The sequence below is a fragment of the Procambarus clarkii genome, chromosome 90 (assembly GCF_040958095.1).
Source record: "Procambarus clarkii isolate CNS0578487 chromosome 90, FALCON_Pclarkii_2.0, whole genome shotgun sequence".
In the NCBI taxonomy this organism is placed as follows: domain Eukaryota; kingdom Metazoa; phylum Arthropoda; class Malacostraca; order Decapoda; family Cambaridae; genus Procambarus; species Procambarus clarkii.
The window spans coordinates 13,721,255-13,741,189 of record NC_091239.1 but is presented as its reverse complement, the minus strand read 5'-3'; the positions used below and the strand labels follow the sequence as shown (position 1 = coordinate 13,741,189).

The 19,935-nt window shown below is 40.4% G+C and overlaps 1 protein-coding gene across 2 annotated transcripts; it reads right to left on the bottom strand.

Moving 5' to 3' along the window:
- Positions 1 to 1,714: 1,714 nt before the first annotated feature.
- Positions 1,715 to 19,696, bottom strand: Trmt6 (tRNA methyltransferase 6 non-catalytic subunit). Of its 2 annotated transcripts, XM_045728137.2 has the most exons (11): positions 19,400 to 19,696; positions 17,458 to 17,555; positions 16,037 to 16,194; positions 14,349 to 14,458; positions 11,744 to 11,916; positions 10,753 to 10,926; positions 8,067 to 8,200; positions 7,128 to 7,264; positions 4,068 to 4,235; positions 1,939 to 2,141; positions 1,715 to 1,824 (listed from the first exon to the last, which is right to left on the bottom strand). In XM_045728137.2, exons 2-10 carry the CDS (start codon positions 17,547 to 17,549, stop codon positions 1,950 to 1,952), a joined length of 1,338 nt encoding a protein of 445 aa, XP_045584093.1. In that variant the 5' UTR covers positions 17,550 to 17,555; positions 19,400 to 19,696; the 3' UTR covers positions 1,715 to 1,824; positions 1,939 to 1,949. The 2 variants fall into 2 exon arrangements, with proteins under 2 accessions (XP_045584093.1, XP_069174460.1); XM_069318359.1 differs by lacking the exon at positions 10,753 to 10,926 and having other exon boundaries at positions 19,400 to 19,653.
- Positions 19,697 to 19,935: the final 239 nt, after the last annotated feature.

The window sequence follows — 19,935 nt, the reverse complement described above, 5'->3', positions numbered from 1 at the left end:
CCCAAGGAGCATCACACTCCGGCAGCCGCCCACTAAGCCCCCAGACGGCGCCCCACCCTCAAACAGCCGATGGGTATTGGGTAATGTATGTGAAAAGATTATAATAATCTTTATTAATAATTAATTGCATTGACACAGTTCATGCATCCTTGGAATGGTCAGTAATTCGACCATGTGGAAGACGGCATGGAGACCTTGTCGGACTGAGCACAGTGGTCCAAATTTAGCTATATTGTTTGCACATAAGGAGGTAATTGATTAGCATCTGTGATTGCCTCTGAGCAGCCTCATGACAGCAGTATTCAAAGAAATTCTAGTTCACTTGAGGCAAGGTTAAATAATAACAATCATTGTAATACTGTACTAATAATTATTATTGTTATTCATTATTTAACCTTGCCTCAAGTCAACTAGATTTTCTTTGAATACTGCCGTCATGAGGCTGCTCAGAGGCAATCACAGATGCTAATCAATTACCTCCTTATGAGCAAACAATATAGCTAAATTTGGAGCACTGTGCTCAGTCCCACAAGGTCTCCGGTCCTTTCAAACCCCCCACGTGACCTACTACACCTGGGGGGGAGGGTGTAGTAGCCCACCTCCCAGGTGACCTAAGGTAAGGCAATTATCAAAAGAAGGCACCAACCGGGAAGGCTATGTAGCACCATCAAAGTGTGGAATAATCAGAGGGCGCTAAGTATCGCCAATACGAGAACAAAAACGCATAAAGCAAACGATATCCAAAGTATCCGACTCGCCAAGAATTACACCGAGGGACAAGTGCCGCGAGGGACGGTTGGGAAGCAAGACGCTCGTACTGGAAGTTACGACATTCAACAAGAATATGCACGACTGTAAGAGGGACAATGCAATGTGGACAATAAGGAGCAGGGCGGCGCCCCAGGTGGCCTAATGCACTCCCAGGTGGCATAATAACCCCCAAGAACCCCAATCCACCTCCAGGTGGCCTAATACAACCCCCAACTTGCCTAATACCCCACAATTGGCCTAATACACTCCCAGGTAGCTTAATACAATACATAATCAAGTGGCTTACTACACCCCACAGGTGTAGAAAGCTGTGTTTGCACCACTGTGTGTAAAGCAAGACATGGGTGAACTGAGACGGGTCTCCTGCTGGCACCTGTCATGACATGAGCGGGGAGGGGTGAAGTGATCTTAACGGCCACAACAATTTCAGGCTGGAGTCGCGAATGTGATGATCATTGGGTAATGAACAAATCCACGAGGGTTCGAACCCTCATCACGGTTCTTGTGGATTTGTTCATTTCATGCTGCATGCTATTGGGATTTCTGTGTTTATTCACGTTAGGGGCAACAGAGGTAGAACATTTGGTTAACAGAGCCCGGGTGCATGGGGAAATTGTGTAAAACCCCTGTGCTTCAGAGAAGTCACAGGAGCCTTGTGAGGGCAGTAGTGCTCCATGTTGCAATTTATTTATATACAAGAAGTTACATTGGGGGTTAACAGAGAATATAGAAAATAAGTTTAACATTCTTGTAATGCCACTAGCACGCATAGCGTTTTGGGCAATTCTTTTACCATGTATTGGCAGTCAACTAAGGCGCGTCTGGGATCATCCCGCGCATAGGTTCGAACGCTCATCACTGTCCTTGTGGCCTTGTTCATTTGATGCATCATGCAATTGTGATTTCTGTGTGTATTATTGGGTATTCATGATAAAATATGTACTAAATTTCTGAATTTATTCATGGGGCATAATTATTAAATTTTGTGTTCTTTTTAATGATACAACATCGTACTTGTAAACAGAGGCATCCGAGCAGAAGAAACAGCAACACCTGTAATTTAATTTGTTTTAGTACTTCCATGGCAACCAAGACAACTTAGTTATTATAATAAGGTGTGAGATATGGATAATTATTATCACTTAAAACTGTCTTCATTTAATTTACCTTGGAGGATTTCACTTGGAATTTGTAGAGTTATATTCCTTCATAATCCTTGTGCCGTAGAGGAGGTAACCACCTCCACCCGACATGTTGATTTCTGGATGAGTCCGCTGCGGTAATACCTGGTAATGCCGCAACCACGTCTCACTGAGGCGGACATTTGTGCCGTCCTGGGATTTCACTTCCATGAATAACTCCATTAAGGGCTGTGAATGTCAAAAGTTACAAGAGAACTTTAGCATTAAGGGATACAAATTGAAAGATTATTGTACTAGTCTATACACAACAGTATGAAGGTTAATATTGTCAAACAGTATATAGAATGGTTTATTGGGGGACGTTTGACAAGCCGCCGGCTTCCTGTCCTCGTCGAGTAGTCGTGGCCCTCAGGTATATAGATCCTATATTTGAAGGCAGAAAGGATATGCCTTTGGTCCGTTCCCAACTGATTATATATTGTATGTAAATCATCTTTCCCCTACAAAACCACTTGAATACTACATACTTTCAAAAACTATATGCTGAATCAAACCATCTTTGCTAGATAGGTACATCTTATATGTCAGCAAACACAATAGACAGACCAGAGAAAGAAAGTTCAAGTTAACACATCTGTGTGTGTTATTCTTACTATGAATCAATGCGAATCTATACAATATTTTTCACAATGCAAATCTATACAATATTTTTCACAATGCAAATCTATACAATATTTTTCATGCTTATTACACATTCTCTCATTATTTCACCTTAAAATTAAATAATATAAAAGATTTCTCAAGTACTTACTGTATATTAATATTTCCCGGTGATTAACGTAAGCTTTATTAATTATTCTGCCAACTACTACTTCACCCACTGTGATAGCTACTCACTAATTTATGACCTTGATACCTGCCATCACCTCAATTGTGTTCTTTCTACTAATATACCGGGGGGGGGGGGACCTATTCGGATACCGGGCCACGGGCACACTGATCTTCGGAACCAATGCCAGGGTATATGTAAAATGAAAAATGATACACATTGGAACATTGTTGTGGCATCTTACAATACAGTATTCTAGTGGCCATCATGTCAATCTACAACTACTTACAGTACTGTTATAGGAAGTGTCAAAACTTTTAGCAGTTTTATACCTTTTTTGGTAAAAATATTCAAAGGGAAATGGAGCACCACAATTATACTTTAATTATAAATATGACGAAGAAAAATGAGTGAAAAAAACCAGCATTGAACGTAATGAAATGCCTTCGGGTGAGCCCCAGAGGCTCCCTGAAGCTGTCTGAACAAGCTGGTCAAGATTGCGACCAGCTTGTGGTCTGTTTTGTTACGCCTATCTTTCTGTGTGCTTCCCCAGCTGATGCCAATTATGACACACTTTAAATGTAAAGTGCTTGTAGGACATTGCTCCCTGCTACACATAAGGGACATAACTGCCAGACCCCTCACAGTGTTCAAGACAGAACTGGATAAGCACCTCCAAAGGATACCTGATCAACCAGGCTGTGACTCATACTTCAGGCTGCGAGCAGCCGCGTCTAACAGCCTGGTTGATCAGTCCAGCAACCAGGAGGCCTGGTCGACGACCGGGCCGCGGGGACGCTAAGCCCCTGAAGCACCTCAAGGTAGCCTGCTCCTCTCTGAGGGAGCCAGGTTCTGGTTCGTGGTCCCCGGTAGGCATATGGACCCCTGTGGCTGATGACCCCCAAACTAATATACCACATCAGTTCGAATAGCTTCAGGGAGCCAACGGAGCTCCCCACAGAAAGAATCACTTCATTCTTGAGGTTATCTTGAGATGATTTTGGGGCTTTAGTGTCCCCGCGGCCCAGTCCTTGACCAGGCCTCCACCCCCAGGAAGCAGCCCGTGACAGCTGACTAACTCCCAGGTACCTATTTACTGCTAGGTAACAGGGCCATTTAGGGTGAAAGAAACTTTGCCCATTTGTTTCTGCCTCGTGCGGGAATCGAACCCGCGCCACAGAATTACGAGTCCTGCGCGCTATCCACCAGGCTACGAGGCCCCTATCATTATACTGTATTCCAAAACTACTGATGCAAGTACAAATAGGTGAATACAGGACGTAACCAGAAAAGAGAATACCGGTGAAAATAACAATTCCACTTACTTCTTTATAAGGAGAGAAAACAACAAAAGGATGACCAGGCTTGAGGAAATGTAACAAGTCTCTTAAGATGTTGTTGGGGTACTGGCGACAAGCTACAACAAGACCTTCAATGCTTCCTCGAAGTACAGTTGATGACATCTGCACATCTTCTACTTGTCTTCTTACAAACTAAAATAATACAGCACAGTATAGTTACAAAATACTTACTAAATTAAAAGAACAATATAAGTGAAATATATGTGAAATAGTGAAATATAAAGAACTATAGAAACTGTAAAAAAAATTGTGTAATTATCTTCAACCAAAACCTCCTTAAAGTTTCCACAATTAAATGACAAGAACATGATACAGTATATATATATGATATGTGATATCAAATCAAATCAATTTACTATGTGAGGAAACACAAGTATCATTTGTGCGACAACACTTGAATGGGCCTCAAGTTATATATATCAGAAAACTCATCCTCGTGAAGGGCGCGAACCCAGACCACTAGGCACTCCATACACCTATGCACACCTACCTGCTGGGTTCGAACCCTTCACGAGGATGAGTTTTCTGATACACACAATTTAGAGCCCATTCAAGTATTGTTGCATATACAGTATAGATGTAGATATACTATAAGACAATATTGTTGTAATATGATGGAATCTAACCCACATCCCTGGACTTTCCAGGTAGTGTTTGGCGAATCCAGGGAAGTATGTACGATCCCGTTGCCCAGCTAAAAATATTGTCCCATGAAGATGTGTTGGAGTCCTGAGCACAAAGAACACTAGAGGTGGCTACACCCGCAATAAAACAAATGCATTATAATTAATTTACAAATAAATCTATTGCATATTGAAACATTGTATTAATAATAAAGTAAATCAAATAACACGTGTCTACATTAACTAAACCTGCTAAATATATACATTATGATTGCACGTGAATGAGCGAAAAGCAGTCTCTACCCAGGCCAGTATCTCAAGACAGTCATGAATGATAACTGGCTGTTGTAGTAAGTGTTAGGCACTGTAATGAGTTAAGAAGAATGAGTTTAGGGGAGTATAATGACATTAATTTTATTTTTCAGGGACATGCCTGTGTTAGCCACAAGCCTCTGACTGGCTAACTCTTTAGCATCCCAATCCTCATTCTCTCGATTTGACAATCCATAAACACGGCAACCTTCTGACAAACTAGAAATGCTTGAACCCAAGCAACCAACCTAGTCTATCAAGGCCAATGCATAGAAAACGTCAACATCATAGTCTATTAATTCTGACAGATATGTAACATAAAGTAAAGTAATATGTTATATGAAATAACACAACAGGTTAGAGGACGGGTTCGTGTGTTACTTACTGGGTATATTTAGGTGGTGAAGGAGAGTTTATAATTTATGTGGGCTTATGTAAGCTCATGTTCAATTTGGTTTTAACAATGTCTTCTTCTGGGTTGTTAAATTTCATGGCAAGTCCAATTTAAATTTGTAACAATGTATTATATTTGATAACTTTCAAATCATCTGTTAGGCCTTTTTCCATAATGCTAACCTTTTCTACCTCCCACCTACAACGTCCCCCACCCCACCAAGACCCCCCCCACCTGCCTCCTGCAAGGTCCCCCACCCCACCCAGACCCCCCCCACCTGCCTCCTACAATTCTCTCTCAAGAACACGAATGCCTATTTCCTATGCACATGGGTATCCTAAGCGTGGTGAGAAGCAAATGTACTGCTGTGCTTCTCTATTATGCCCTTTCAACAGAGAAAGTGGTGGAGTGTGAAAAGATACGTGAATTTAGAGAATGATTTAACCAATGTTCCAGCGATGTGTAAATATTTCATTCAAAATGATATGCTACCACAAATTTTAGCCAAATATCCCCAGTTTGCTAACTGTAGGTAGTAACTAAGTGATTGTAACCTATCCACCGCTGCCTACTGGATGGGGGGCGGTGTGCAGGACAAACATAAATTGTGACACTAGCTCTCCACACGCCAGTTGCTTAATTTAGAAACTGTACTTGTGGTCGATCTCGAACCCATTGTTGATGTGACGACTTATATTAAATTTTCTAACTAGCTCATCAAGATTGTAACTTGCTTAGCTAAATCAATTGTGGGGTTCAGTCCCTGAGCCCATTATGTGCCTCTGTAACCCTTTCCACTACTGCCACAAGATGGCTATGGGGTGCATAATAAATGAACTAAACTAACTACTGTAATTGGCTAATTCTTGACTTGTCAAGATCAAATGATTTCCTTTCTTACTGACATTTTGCATGACCACTTATGATAGTTAATCAGAGTTTTCTTGGTACATTCTTGGATTGTATCCCTCAATCTCCAGGATGCTTATTGTCATGTTCTTGGTCAGGTTTGGCTCAATTAACTCAAAATGTACTTCTGCTCACATGTTCACCACCAGCTCAGGAATTAGCATGACAACTCGAGCTTAGAGGAGTCCTCTACTCTGGTGGTGTCCACTGGAGTCTTTTACTAGAGTTAATTCAGTTCAATAAAACTCTCGAACAGTTCACCAACATGTCCTATGTAGGTTGGGGCTTCCTCTCCAACCTTTTTGCAGGCCAATAGTATGGTCCACATAATACTATCCATACTATCCAATAGTATGGATAGTATTTAAATGCTTAACTATTGCAAGAGACCTAGGTATCCAACTCCACTCTGATAAATTTGTTCTCAAGCACAGCCAGGGATCCTTCTGGGTAGGCGAGTTTTTTGATCGGTTTGGCTAGCATTTTGGCCTGTCGGCTTTGATTCTGTTGCCCGTCATTCAGCTTAGGGCAGTATTCACTTGGTACTGCTGCCTTGCTATCTGAGCAAGTTTCTGAGTTTATACCCATCTCTTCCCTTTCTGTTTCCGGCTGCACTCTTGCAATTCCTGTCTATGGAGAACTGTAATATGTGTTGCCCTGATTGACTATGTACAGTATGTCTAAAACTACGGTGTGATCTGACTTTATGGAGCAGCTAAATGTAAAAGCCCAGAAATAGGACAAATAGGACTCGGTGACAGAAAACAAATTACTATGACAAGATACCTTTCTTGGCTTGGCAGATTCCAGCTTCAGGCTCTTTGCATTGCCTCCAGACGTCTCCATATTTTCATCACCACCAGTCTTCTTTTGTTTAGTTTCAAGACATACGTCATCAAGAGACTGCTTTTCTTCTTCTTTAGCTGAGAAGAAATTAAAAGGGGGTTACATCAATTTATATATATATACACACACACACATACATACATACAAATACTGATGGTCTTAAAATAATGCTATTTTAAGACCATCAATGGAACCAAACAGTTTGGAAGAATAATCTTAAGATGCTCATACTGAAATTTATTACAGTAAGTTATGTGAGAGTTTGAATTCTTGGAAAACCTCATCATAGGAAGAACTCATGCAATACAAACCTTAGGAAAACCATATGGGAAAATATGAATGCATTCCAGACTTAAAAGAAATGCACTTTCTAAGCTTTGCTCTCACTAGTTGCTCCCAATCCACAGCTTATATGATCTGCCAGGACTTTATCTACCTGTCAATCTCTTTCCCCACAGTGGTAAGTAACTTCAAAAGGTATTGAATAAATTTCAAATGATCTGTCAGGACTTTTCCACAACGGTAACCTGTCATGGTGGGTCGACGAGGGTCTGATATGTGAGCAGTGTCCTGCATAGACACTGACCCTGGATAACACTAAGTACAAGCTTCCTGTTCTCAAGAATAGGAAATAAACCCAGCAAACCCCACCAATCTGTATAAAACATGTTGTCCAGAAGAATAATGATGATGTTCTGAACACCAGACCATTTGGTGACGAGTTCTCATAAGACTGTTTGAATCCTTGCTCTTACTGGAAGCTACAAAAACTGAAAACTCTATATAAATGATATGAGAACCAACATGGTGGGTCTAGTCCTCAGGAAAGCCAAACTAAAAACAAAATGTTTCAAAAACTGATATGATTTGAGTACTTACACACTTCCTTCATCTCTTCTGTTCCATTTGTTGCAGATTCTTCCTGTAGATTAATGTCTGGTAGTTTGTTAAAGTTAATGAAGGAGAGAACCTCCAGCTCTGGCACTGTGAAGTTCATCAGGTCTACTGCATCTCTGGTTTAAGAATATGACACTCGACAGAGATAACATACAGTAATTATGGAACTAAAATTTGACAATACTCTTAATACAATATTTTCAACATGGCATATACTTCAAAATATGTCATGCACTCTTTGTATAAATTATTTAATAAATATTTGATCTATAAATGAGTAAAGATTAATATTATCCCAAACTAATCAAATAGAGCTAGTCAGTAATAAATTACACCAATGCAAGTATAGTACAGTTTAACCTCACTTACCCATTATGTTGCAAATATTAATACAAAAATGTCTAAATGAGTAGGTTAGGGTGCCCAAGTGTCAATGAAATGCTACATCCTGGGGCTAGATACAGTACACAAAGAAGTTACGCAAACACTTACGAACCTGTACATCTTTTCTCAATCTTTGGCGACTTTGTTTACAATTATTAAACAGTTAATGAGCTCCGAAGCACCAGGAGGCTGTTTATAACAATAACAGTTGATTGGCAAGTTTTCATGCTTGTAAACTGTTTAATAAATGTAATCAAAGCCGTCAAAGATTGAAGAAAGATGTACACGTTCATAAGTGTTTGCGTAACTGCTTTGTGAATCTGGCCCCTGAGCTATGAGATCAAAGCACCACCAAGGTAGTAAGCAGTACAACTCACGAGAGTTTACCTGAATTTACCCAAGGGGCACTCTCTCTCTAGTGGCTTCAATGGGGACAGGAGGCTGTCAGCTGTCAAAAGACCTTTCCTGGTTCCTGAGGGCTTTCCCATCAAGATTTTGAACCACAGTAATACCTGGGCATTTACGGCCTTGGCAGATAGGTAGTTTTACGGGTATATAATGCTATGGCTAAAGGGAATGCTAAACACCTTCAGAAATAGCCTCTGGGACCAAAGGCCTTTGAGAAAAAGCCACAGAAAAAAGCTCTGGTGTTCAACCCGTCCTCACACTTGATAAATAAAACTCACACTTAAATCAATTTATCTTAAGTATTTGTTAATCAGACATTAGTATTCAGTAGGTTATTTTTTAATGCTACTTGTATTTCTGTAAGCCACGTGTTATTTCTGTATGGTTAGGTTAGGTTATGTGTTTAGGTTCTGTTGCAGATTATTTGTACATATTTGTAGTACGTGGGTGAAGCCTTTACAGAGTTGTGGTTTGAACAAAAGTCATCAGCGAAGCATTTGTTCTGGAAGTGTTCGGATACCTTCAGTTGTGAGTCGTGTGTAAACCACTTTTCATTCATAAACAGGGGGTTTGGCAGGTGCATGGAGTGGACTTTGGGTCCTTGTTTAGAGGACGGGCTGCTTTCTGATAGGTCATTTTGAGGCTTTGTGTTAGCTAAGGAAGCCACTGAGGACAGCCCTCCCAGAAAATTAAACTATGGCCCTTTAATTCTTAAACTGCTAAGCTATTTAAAAGTCTTATATTGTGGTGTGCATGGTAAAAGTAAAGTACAGGCATACCTCAGTTTAAGAGTTTAATTGGTTCCTGGAGACGCCTCGTATTCCGAAAACTCGCATTCCGAAGCTAATTTCCCCATAAGAAATAAAGGGAAATGAATTAATCCGTTCCTGACTACCCCAAAAACCCCACATCAAACTAAATTTTTATACCTAATTCATCTAAATAAACCTACAAAACTATGTTCAAGTTATTACTTACCTTGCTGTTGAATGCTGTAGGCGTATGGAAGATGGTGAGGAGGTGGGAGGAAGAGAGGAGTTACTGTTTGGAAGGGGAGTCCCCTTCCATTATCACATCAGGCAGTGAGGACTTCACTGGTATGCACACTCTGGCACATTTTGCCTGCATACCACTAAGACTTGCTTGTTTTACTAAGAATCTGTCTAAAGACACTTGTTTTTCCCTACATTTTAACACTTGTCTGTAGTAAGACATCACATTATCATTTAAAAGGTCAATGCAACGGCCTGCTACAGCTTTATCTGGGTGAGTTTTTTCAACAAAACTTTGCAGTTCTTCCCATACTTCACACATTTTCTTAATCAAGAAGGGACATCCTCTACTGCCTCTACTCACAGCTATTTTCTTAGGTTGAACCTTACCAATGGCTTTCTTGAGACCCATGGCGAGATATATAATGACAACTTTTATGCTCAAATGGCCAAAAAAACGATAAAAAACTGTAAATCCTTGTGAAGAATTCAGGTGGGATAGTCACTGGACACGAGACACTGGTAAACTGAGGCACGATCGCCATGCCACCACGCGCCAGTCGGCCTGTACACGTATCAACAAACTCGCGTCCCGAGGTAACCCTCGCCTTCCGAGACATATTTTTGGAGTAAATCCTGCTCGTCTTCCGAAAAACTCGCATACAGGGACACTCACATTCCGAGGTACCACTGTACTGAAAACCCCATAAGGATCAATGTGCTGAAACCTCATAAAGATCAAAACCCAATAAGGATCAATTCATTGAAACCCATAAGGATCAATGTATTGAAAATCAATAAGGAACAATCATATATGGCAATTTCAGCATAGAAGGAAATTATAGATAGTGACTAGAACACTGTAATTAAGAATTTTTTTTTACCTCTGTGGATGACTACCATGATAAATCTGAACCAAATGTCCAGTGGTGCCCATGCGGTGCAACATGGCAGCCGTCACCAAGCCCTGAGTGCCAGACTCGAACACAGCAAAAGAACCCCCTGGCTGAACATTCACGTGACACAGCAGCTGCGACAATGTATCAACGCGAAGATTCCTGGTGGAAAAGCCACGAATAAATGGTTTTATTTATTAAGTTGCTAACCTCCGTAGTAAGCAAATATTATTGAATTGCATCAAGTAATCAATGAAGATCAATTATATGAAGACTCCTGGTAACATTCCAGCATATCTGAAAATACAAACTAGATTATACACTACTTAAAAAATACAAATGACTATCTCATTATAATAACTAGAGAAGTGTGTCAACAGATCTGATTAACTGTAGAGAAAATAACATGTGTTGGGTAATTAAAAATCATATATCCAAGTGGCTCCTTGCTTGCTCGCCACAGTCAGGACTCGAGTTCACACAAGACACTCCTCACGCGCCAGGTCCTTGTAGATTTTGAGGCCTATTGCCACAAGGAACTTTTCAAATGGTCATACCACAAAGTATGAGAATTCAACCTGTCTCAACCTGCTCACGTGAAGAGCTGAGCTCAACCCCATGGCCATGATATACCACTACAATCACACCAAAGAACCAACCAACACACCCTGAAAGGGAACAGCACTGAGGATCAAAGTTCGAGACACACCTCAAAAGGAGTCAAACTGAGCCGCTACCCACTATTCACCTCTGGAGGAGTACCAGTATGACAATACACAATCCAAAAGAAGACAAAGCTTCCTGTCCCTGATAAGGGAAATTATAACATACAATAAATCATATACTTCAGGCTTCAGCAAAATGAGCTTGGAAAAAAACTCAAATAAATAAGAATGTCTGCTATCATGTCTGCTTCTGAATGTCGGCTATCATGGCCCACAAGAAACCTCGACTAATGAAATGCATAATCAATACTTACGCTATTTTGAGCGGGTCCTGGGTGTAATACATATTGCTTAACAGTCGTATAGATGGTCTATGTATAGTGATGATTTCACCATATTTCTTCTGCTTTTTATTAACATATTTTTCTTTGGAAAATACTGTTTTATCTTTGAATGTAGTGCTGTTTTCTGTGATCGTCTGAATAACCTGAAAGGACATACTTTATATATAGAGTTGAACAAAATTTCATGATGAAAACTGTTGTGTGTTTACATGTTATGGTGGATTACAAATACTGCACCTGTAATGAAGAAAAATATGTTATAGCAATAAAACTCAGGATTGGTAATAAAATAAGAAGCTTGATATGCATCAATTGCATAGCATTAGGGCAATTATATCTCGAGTTTCCTTCCACAGTATGTCGGCAATACACAAACTTTACAAAATTCCTGTTTTATTGCAATCCTTGAGCTAAAAAAAATCCTCTATTTAAATCCACAGAATTACATTGACTACATTAGACTGCTTGAATTACATTCATCTTCCACATCATCGGTACAGTATCAGGTTCCCTTCTCCCCCATCATTTTGGCCAGAAGATTATCTTTCTTAGACTGGAAGGTGCCACCCTTCCACACACTATGTCTATAGACTGAAGGAGCGTTCCTCTGTGTTCAACTCCCTGCTGGCCAAGACGCATCTGAATATCTTGAACTATGCTCTGTATACTTATCAATTACTCCAGAAAGCTGGGGTTTTGGTATTCAATGTTCAGCTTCCTCCCCCACTGTCCTCAGCTCTGATCTCATGGACTTCAAGACTTGTTTTTGCTTAACCAATGCAATCCAGTTTCTGGTGTACTAAGAGCTCTTATCTTTTCAAGTTTTGAGTGGCTTCCATAGGAGCTGTTGGCACTCATGTCTTGTTGTCTGCCTCTTTGGCTGCCACTGCCATACCTAACATGTTCGTTCCAATCCTCCGTAATGCTGTGTTGGACTACTCTATGACATGCCTTGCCTATTAGAAAACGACAAGCACACACCCTTCAAATTCAGGTGCACATTCTCTCCAGGAAGAGAACATAAATATATGAAGAGTGCAAAAGCAAAAGTGTCCAAGCTGATGCCTGAAAGTCCAAGAAGCAGACATCTGCAGGCAAGGCATGGAGATAAGGCCACTATACTGTAAACATTATGAAGAATCAAGGCAAGATCACAGCTGCAGCAGAAGTAATGAAAAGTGAGGCAAAAAGTTAGATCAACTCTAGACCAGCCAGACCAACTTGGCACTAGAATGAAAGAAGAGCTCCTGGCAGGAACAGAACTTTAACAATATCCAGCAAATGAAAGCAAAAAGCAAGCCTTAAAATCTGTAAAGATGCTGCACCAAGTGGGGAACCTGGACATAGTACTGCCACATCCCAAAAACAGGATGGGACCTTCAAAAAGCCGCAAGCTTCCTGTTCCCACCCATCGAGGCCACTAGAGGTTGTGGCCCTCAGGTTAATTTAGGTAAATACAAGATCCCTTACAAAACAGTCTCCATTTTCCCCACAGAAAATAGCAGACTGAAGAAACTTGAAGAAAGTGTGACAAATTTCTGAAGCATGGATACAAGAGTTACAAGAAGTCCCACTATGCACGAAGGACAGGAAGATGGGACTTTGTGTACCTGTAAAGTCAGAAGATCAGAGACCTCCATAGGAAACACGAATTAAACACAAGGTGGAAAAATGAATGTAATACACTGAAATTCAGGAGGGTAAAACAGCTTCTCAGTCTAGAGGTTATCACCATCATGCTTGGAAATTAAGACCCAAGCAGGGTCAAAAGAGAACCCAGGCCTCATCTACTCTCAAAGCCTCCAGCCAAAGAGTATTCCCCACTAGGGAAGAGGACAGACTGGTTGAGGAGCCTGGAACAAAACTAACACTAAAAAAATAATTCCCAAAACTAAGAGCTCTACAAAAGATGCCCCCAATCCCTCTGTGCAAAAACTGGTGACAATGAACATAAAACCAGAGGAAGAGTTGACAACTCCTGGAACAAACTCTGCATGCCTTGATCATCACATAAAGCCCTTATAGTTCTGCAGCCAAAGGAGGCAGCTGGAAAGTCGGGCAAGGTACAGCTATGGCCTTGGAAGCTAGAGCATTAAGGAGAAAGAAAGTGGGTATTTAGAGAAATATCCTAACTGCCCTGGGAGATGGAAAGCAGCAGTGGCCAATACTGGAGATTACATTATTTCAAGGCAAGTGAGATGTTGCCAAAGAAAGTGACCAAATGACCAATATTCAGTAGTTTGTACTACTTTAAAGTTGGTCATTCCATATATTTAATAAGATAAATAACAGGTACAAAACTGAATGGCCAGTTTCATAACCCACAGTTTAACAAACAGTACAATATCATACTCTTAATTGAGTTAAATCATTATACAGTACTAAGAAAGTACTGAACTAATTAACTGTGTTAATATAAAAAAAAATGATACACAATTGAGAAATCTTCAATGCATTGCTTAGAAACATTTAATACTAAAATAAGATGCGAGTCATAATTTAATTTAACCTTCATTATCATAGTGCATAAATAACAATACAAAAACTTATAAAACTTCATAGCCATCCTTCCCACCTCTTTGCCTGTGAGCCCTGAACCTTTCAGCTGAATAATTTCTTCAGAAGTTAACTTTTGGGATCGACCATCATCTTGTAAGTCCCGATTGTCCTCCCCGCCCTCCTTCACTGCAAGTAAAGTGTGTGGGAGAATAACCTTATAATCAACATCAATATGAAACTTGCAATAGTGATACAACATTTTTAACACTGTCAACAATGGAGAAAGTTAATACAATGCCATAGTGGTTGAAAAAGGGTGAAGGGAAAGCCTGATATATGTGCATTAAAAATTAAATTTTTTGGATGGAACCTATTTTAATAGGTTACATCCATCCATCCATACATACATAGTTTGCTGCCTGTGGTAGTCATTTATTTGCAAAAATAGAGCATCGAGTGTAATGAAATGACCCCTATCTGAGCGGTTACCTTATGGTGAGATACCTTGGTAGCCTGCTGAGGTTACTGCACTGACACCCTAGAACTACACCCCAATGGTCAGACTCATTAGACAGTTGCAGTTCACTGGGAGAAAGCACCAATATCTTGCTTCCTCAAAGGGGCAGGTAAGCATGCAAAGATCAAAGATCAATCCACTACAAAGGTGCACTGCCCAACCTATCTCCCATTCTAGCCATTCCTTATTTAAGGAACTGCTTGTCTCTTGTTTAGAGAGGCCTGGACCTTGAACAACACAAGGAAAGTTGAAGCAAAACAGGAGGTAATGAAGGCAACCAAGTAGCTGTTTAAGAAAGGACCCATCTACCCCCCCCCCCCATCCATCTTCCCTTAACATGCTTTACTCATATACCATTTATGGCACTCATTTTTAAATGATCTAAAATCATTCGTTCTTTATAATATACAGAAACCTTCCAAAAGTTGCAATTCAAATTGAGATTTGGGAACATTCCCTGGTATCAAGTATACAAGTAGAAAAATTGGTGCAGTTATGCTTACTAATTGCAATACAGTGGTATTGAAGGTCATATCCTCTACAATTAAAAGTTTAAATTTATTTACAAAAATTGCTACTAGGGAGTTCCACCGTCCAATTTTAATATGACTTCCATTCACCACTACACTTCATTAAGTCAATACAAAGAAACACTCAAAATATTAGACACAACTTAATAAAGAACAAAAATAAATCATGACAAAACCCCCAGGTATCCTGATCAACCAGGCTGTGTCTCATATGTCAGGCTAAGAGCAGCTGCATCCAACAGCCTGGTTGCCCAGTCCAGCAAGTCCAGCAACGAGGAGGCCTGGTTGAAGACCGGGCTGTGTGGACACTAGGGCACCTGACAGCTGAGTGGACAGCGCTTCGAATTCGTAGTCCTGAGGTTCAGGGTTCGATCCCTGGCGGAGGCGGAGACAAATGGGCAAAAAGTTTCTTTCACCCTCATGTCCCTGTTACCTAGCAGTAAATAGGTACCTGGGAGTTAGACAGCTGCTACGGGCTGCTTCTTGGGAGTGCGTAACAAAAAGGAGGCTTGGTCGAGGATCGGGCCGCGGGGACGCTATTCCCCCAAATCATCTTAAGATAACCTCAAGATGACACTAAGCCCCGAAACCATCTCAAGGTAAGGTATCCTTTACTGATGATAACCAGTTAGTCATTTGCTAATGTACAATACTGAATTTTCTAACAAGTAAGAAAATATGGAGCTGTGCTATCCCGAAATATAATTCAATACTTACCAATATCAAGACAATTACTAAGGTGTTCAGTTTTATGAATGCTGAAAAGCTTGTTTGTCATCCTCTCCATTCGGAATGAAGAGCCAAACTGAGAGCCTAATGCACCATCAATATTGAGAGTGAATTGACCATCCCCTCGTTTACCAAATGCATAGGTCCTGTAAAAAAACACTATATATATTATATACTGTAAACATATACAGGCATACCTCAGAATAAGAGTTTAATCCGTTCCTGGAGACGCCTCGCCTTCCGAAAACTCGCATTCCGAAGTTAATTTCCCCATAAGAAATAAAGGGAAATGAATTAATCCGTTCCTGACTACCCCAAAAACCCCACATCAAACTAAATTTTTATACCTAATTTACCTAATTCATCTAAATAAACCTACAAAACTGTGTTCCAGTTATTACTTACCTTACTGTCGAGTGCTGTAGGCGTATGGAAGATGGTGAGGAGGGGGGAGGAGGAGAGGAGTTACTGTTTGGAAGGGGAGTCCCCTTCCATAATCACATCACATAACCCCATGCCTTGTAACACTATGGATACCACTTCTCTTTCTAAATTTTTCAAACCAGCCCCTGCTTGCCTTAAACTCTTTCTTATCTGCATCACTCGTTGCAGGGGTATTCTTTAGAAGGTCTTCGTGCAACACCCTGGCTTTCTCACAAATAATGGCCTCCGAAACACTATCACCCCTCAACTCCTTGTCGTGTATCCAAATTAATAACAACTTTTCCACTTCTTCAAGTATTTGTGCCGTTAATGTTCTTACTCCTTTTGCCACTTTAGCACCCATAATCTTATTTTTCTTCTTAAGTATAGTGCATATTGTTGATGTGGCTTTGTTGTACTGCCTACAAAGTTCAACAACACGTGTACCGTTCTCATGCTTCCGAATGATCTCTTGTTTCTCCTCTATTGTCATCCTCACAGGAGCTTTCTGGCCTTTATCCTTACCACTGGCTTTCTTGGGACCCATGGTGAGATATATAATAACAAATTGTATAGACAAATCACCAAAAATCCAACAAAACACTGAAAATCCGCGAGAAGAATTGATGTGGGGGTAGTCACTGAGCGCCAGACAATAATAAACTGAGGGGCGGCGGGGCGGAGGGGCGACGAACGCGCTAGGTCGGCTGTACGCGTATCAACAAACTCGCGTCCAAACTCGCCTCCCGAAGTAACCCTCGCCTTCTGAGACAAATTTTTGGAGTAAATACACCTCGCCTTCCGAAAACCTCGCATACAGGGACAATCGCATTCCGAGGTACCACTGTACAGTATATATATCATATATACAGTACACTATGTTTATAACATTCAAATTATATTTTTCATTATGCTTATAGAAGTCATTATTGCGTGCCTTTTACCAATTTAAAATGGACTATATAATGTTGGTCCACATCACTAACCTGCCAGCCATCACACGACAAGTCTTAAGGTACGTGCCCTTCTGTACCACAACTGTGCAGCCATCATAGATCTCGGATTTCACTTCAGGCATGATGACCTATAGAAGAATAAATAGCAATTACAGTACTCAACAGAATTCAGACACTGTACATTGTTCTTACAATATCAGTATACTTTTTAATAAAGTCCAGTACTGCATTGTATTTACAGGATCAGTTTCCTCTTTGATACAATACTGTACTGTACTTACAATATTAGTATGCTTTTTTGCACACATATAGATATTAAAGAACATACAATAGAGTACTGTATATAAAGGGTCCCAGTAGTACAGTTGGGTTCATTCTCGACTCTCAATCAAGAATTCCGAGTTCAAATCCCAGGTGGGACAGAAATGGTTGGACGCATGTCCTATCACCTAATACCCCTGTTCAAGCAGGAAGTAGGTACTCAGGAGTTAGTCAGCTTCTTGTGGGGTTGCATCCTGGACGGGGTCAGTAATTTGACTGCAGGGAGGGACCTCAATATAAACCTATTGTGTATGAATACACTGGCTTCCTGTCCCCCATCCCCCCCCCCCCACACACACAATCAATTATCATAAAAAGCATGTACCAAAGAATAAAGTATGTGCAAACAAAACGTAAATTCTTTAAGTATATAAATATGCTTACACATTAGAGAATCGGTCAATAACGTGGCTTAAACAAATATACATTAATCATCTCCATTCCAAGTTACTTTACCTAAACTAAAGTTATCTTGATAATAAATTGCTACACATCTTTTATTGAGTTCACGTTTATGAACTGCTCTGTAATTGGCTACATAATATATTTAAATGGTGTTTATTTATGTTCCTATGAAGATTATGAAAGCCTAGTACCTAGTGATTCTAGCAGTACATTTTAAACATGATGTCCCTTTGGTGCAGTGGTAAGATACTCACGCCGCGCTTCACGAGCGATTTAGCCTAGGTTCGTATCCTGGCCGGGGAGGTTATCTCGAGATGATTTCGGCGCTTTAGTGTCCCCGCGGCCCGGTCCTCAACCAGGTCTCCAGGCCTGAGGAGGGTTGACTGGGCACCAACCCATAAATGTAGCCTCTGTTCACCCAGCATGGGTACCTGGTTAAGCGATTTAGCAGGTTCGCATTCCAGGGAAAATTAGGATTAAGGACTTGCCCGAAATGCTATGCGAGCTAGTGGCTGTCAAGAATATACGAATGCTTGTACATATAAAAAAGGTTAGTGCTGTCACGCACATCATATAACAAAAGTATGCATCTTATTTTCATTAGGTTTAGTTAGGTTGGATTGTTTTGAGTTCAGGTTGGGTTTGTTTAAGAATGCACCATCTAATTACCACAAGCTTCACAAAGCTTCCTGGCAATACGTTAGTAATGAATAAATATGATAGGTTAGGCTGACCTAACCTAACATAAGCTTGGATCGTCGACTTGATTTGGCGTCAGCAGCTTTTTATTTTCTTTTTATAAAGAAAATAAAAAGCTGCTGACGCCAAATCAAGTCGACGATCCAAGCTTCGGTTAGGTTAGGTTGGTCAGCCTAACCTAACATATATTTATTCATTACTAACGTATTGCCAGGAAGCTTGTGGTAATTAGACAGACCCTATACGAATGCTTGTACAAATAAATAAAAAAAAAATCAGTGATGTCATCCACATCATATAACAAAACTATGCATCTTATTTTCATTAGATGCAGTTAGGTTGGATTGTATTGAGTTCAAGTTGGGTTTGTTTAAGTGGTGATGACAGATCAAACATTTCTCAAGAGCTGAGCCTTATGCCTGGAATTAACTGGTCTTAAAAGTATTCGTCAGCTACTTGGGCAAATCTTATCGACCTATAGTGACTTAATACACCTATCTTCACCCCTAATCAGTTCAAAGTTCAGCAGCATTAGCACAAGCCTTACCTATTTATCCTTCTGTGACTTCAGCCTCGATATTCAGGGGATATCCTGGAGGTTTAAGATGTCTGTAATTGTCTTGTTTACATCTAGAGGTTTTCCTTACGAGGCTAATGACTTATGTTTATAATGGTGCTCAGAGTGCTTTAGAGGTTGTTGGGAAGACACTTAAGGGTCAGCAGAGCTCATAAGTGCGCGAGAGTGTACCTGAGCTCAGCAAGGCTCAGCAAGTGCGTGTGTTGTGTTGATTTAGGGGCGACGACGATCTTGAGTGCGTGTGTGTGAGCGCCTCAGCTCAGCAGTGTTGCCAGATTCAAATTGCTAAAAGTAGCGAGCTGACGGTCTAAAAGTAGCGAATTTGTAATAATAGCCCAATTCTTGGTTTAGCGACTGATACGGGTTTCAAAGTAATCTATTATGATATATAGAGTACATTAAACGATTTTAATTGTTTAACATTATCTCTACATATATATATTTAACCAATAGGATAACTTACCAATATTTACTGTTGGAAGGACTCTACACCCATTAAGCTTCCA

What these genes read in the sequence shown, in the direction of transcription:
- Trmt6 (XM_045728137.2), bottom strand. Translation starts at nt 17,549, where the DNA reads ATGCCTGAAGTGAAATCCGAGATCTATGATGGCTGCACAGTTGTGGTA. An exon ending in TAGTAATTGTCTTGATATTG is followed by an intron (nt 14,459 to 16,036) that starts GTAAGTATTGAA and finishes CTTTACTTGCAG; the next exon opens with TGAAGGAGGGCGGGGAGGAC. An exon ending in AGAAGAGATGAAGGAAGTGT is followed by an intron (nt 7,265 to 8,066) that starts GTAAGTACTCAA and finishes ATTTCTTCTCAG; the next exon opens with CTAAAGAAGAAGAAAAGCAG.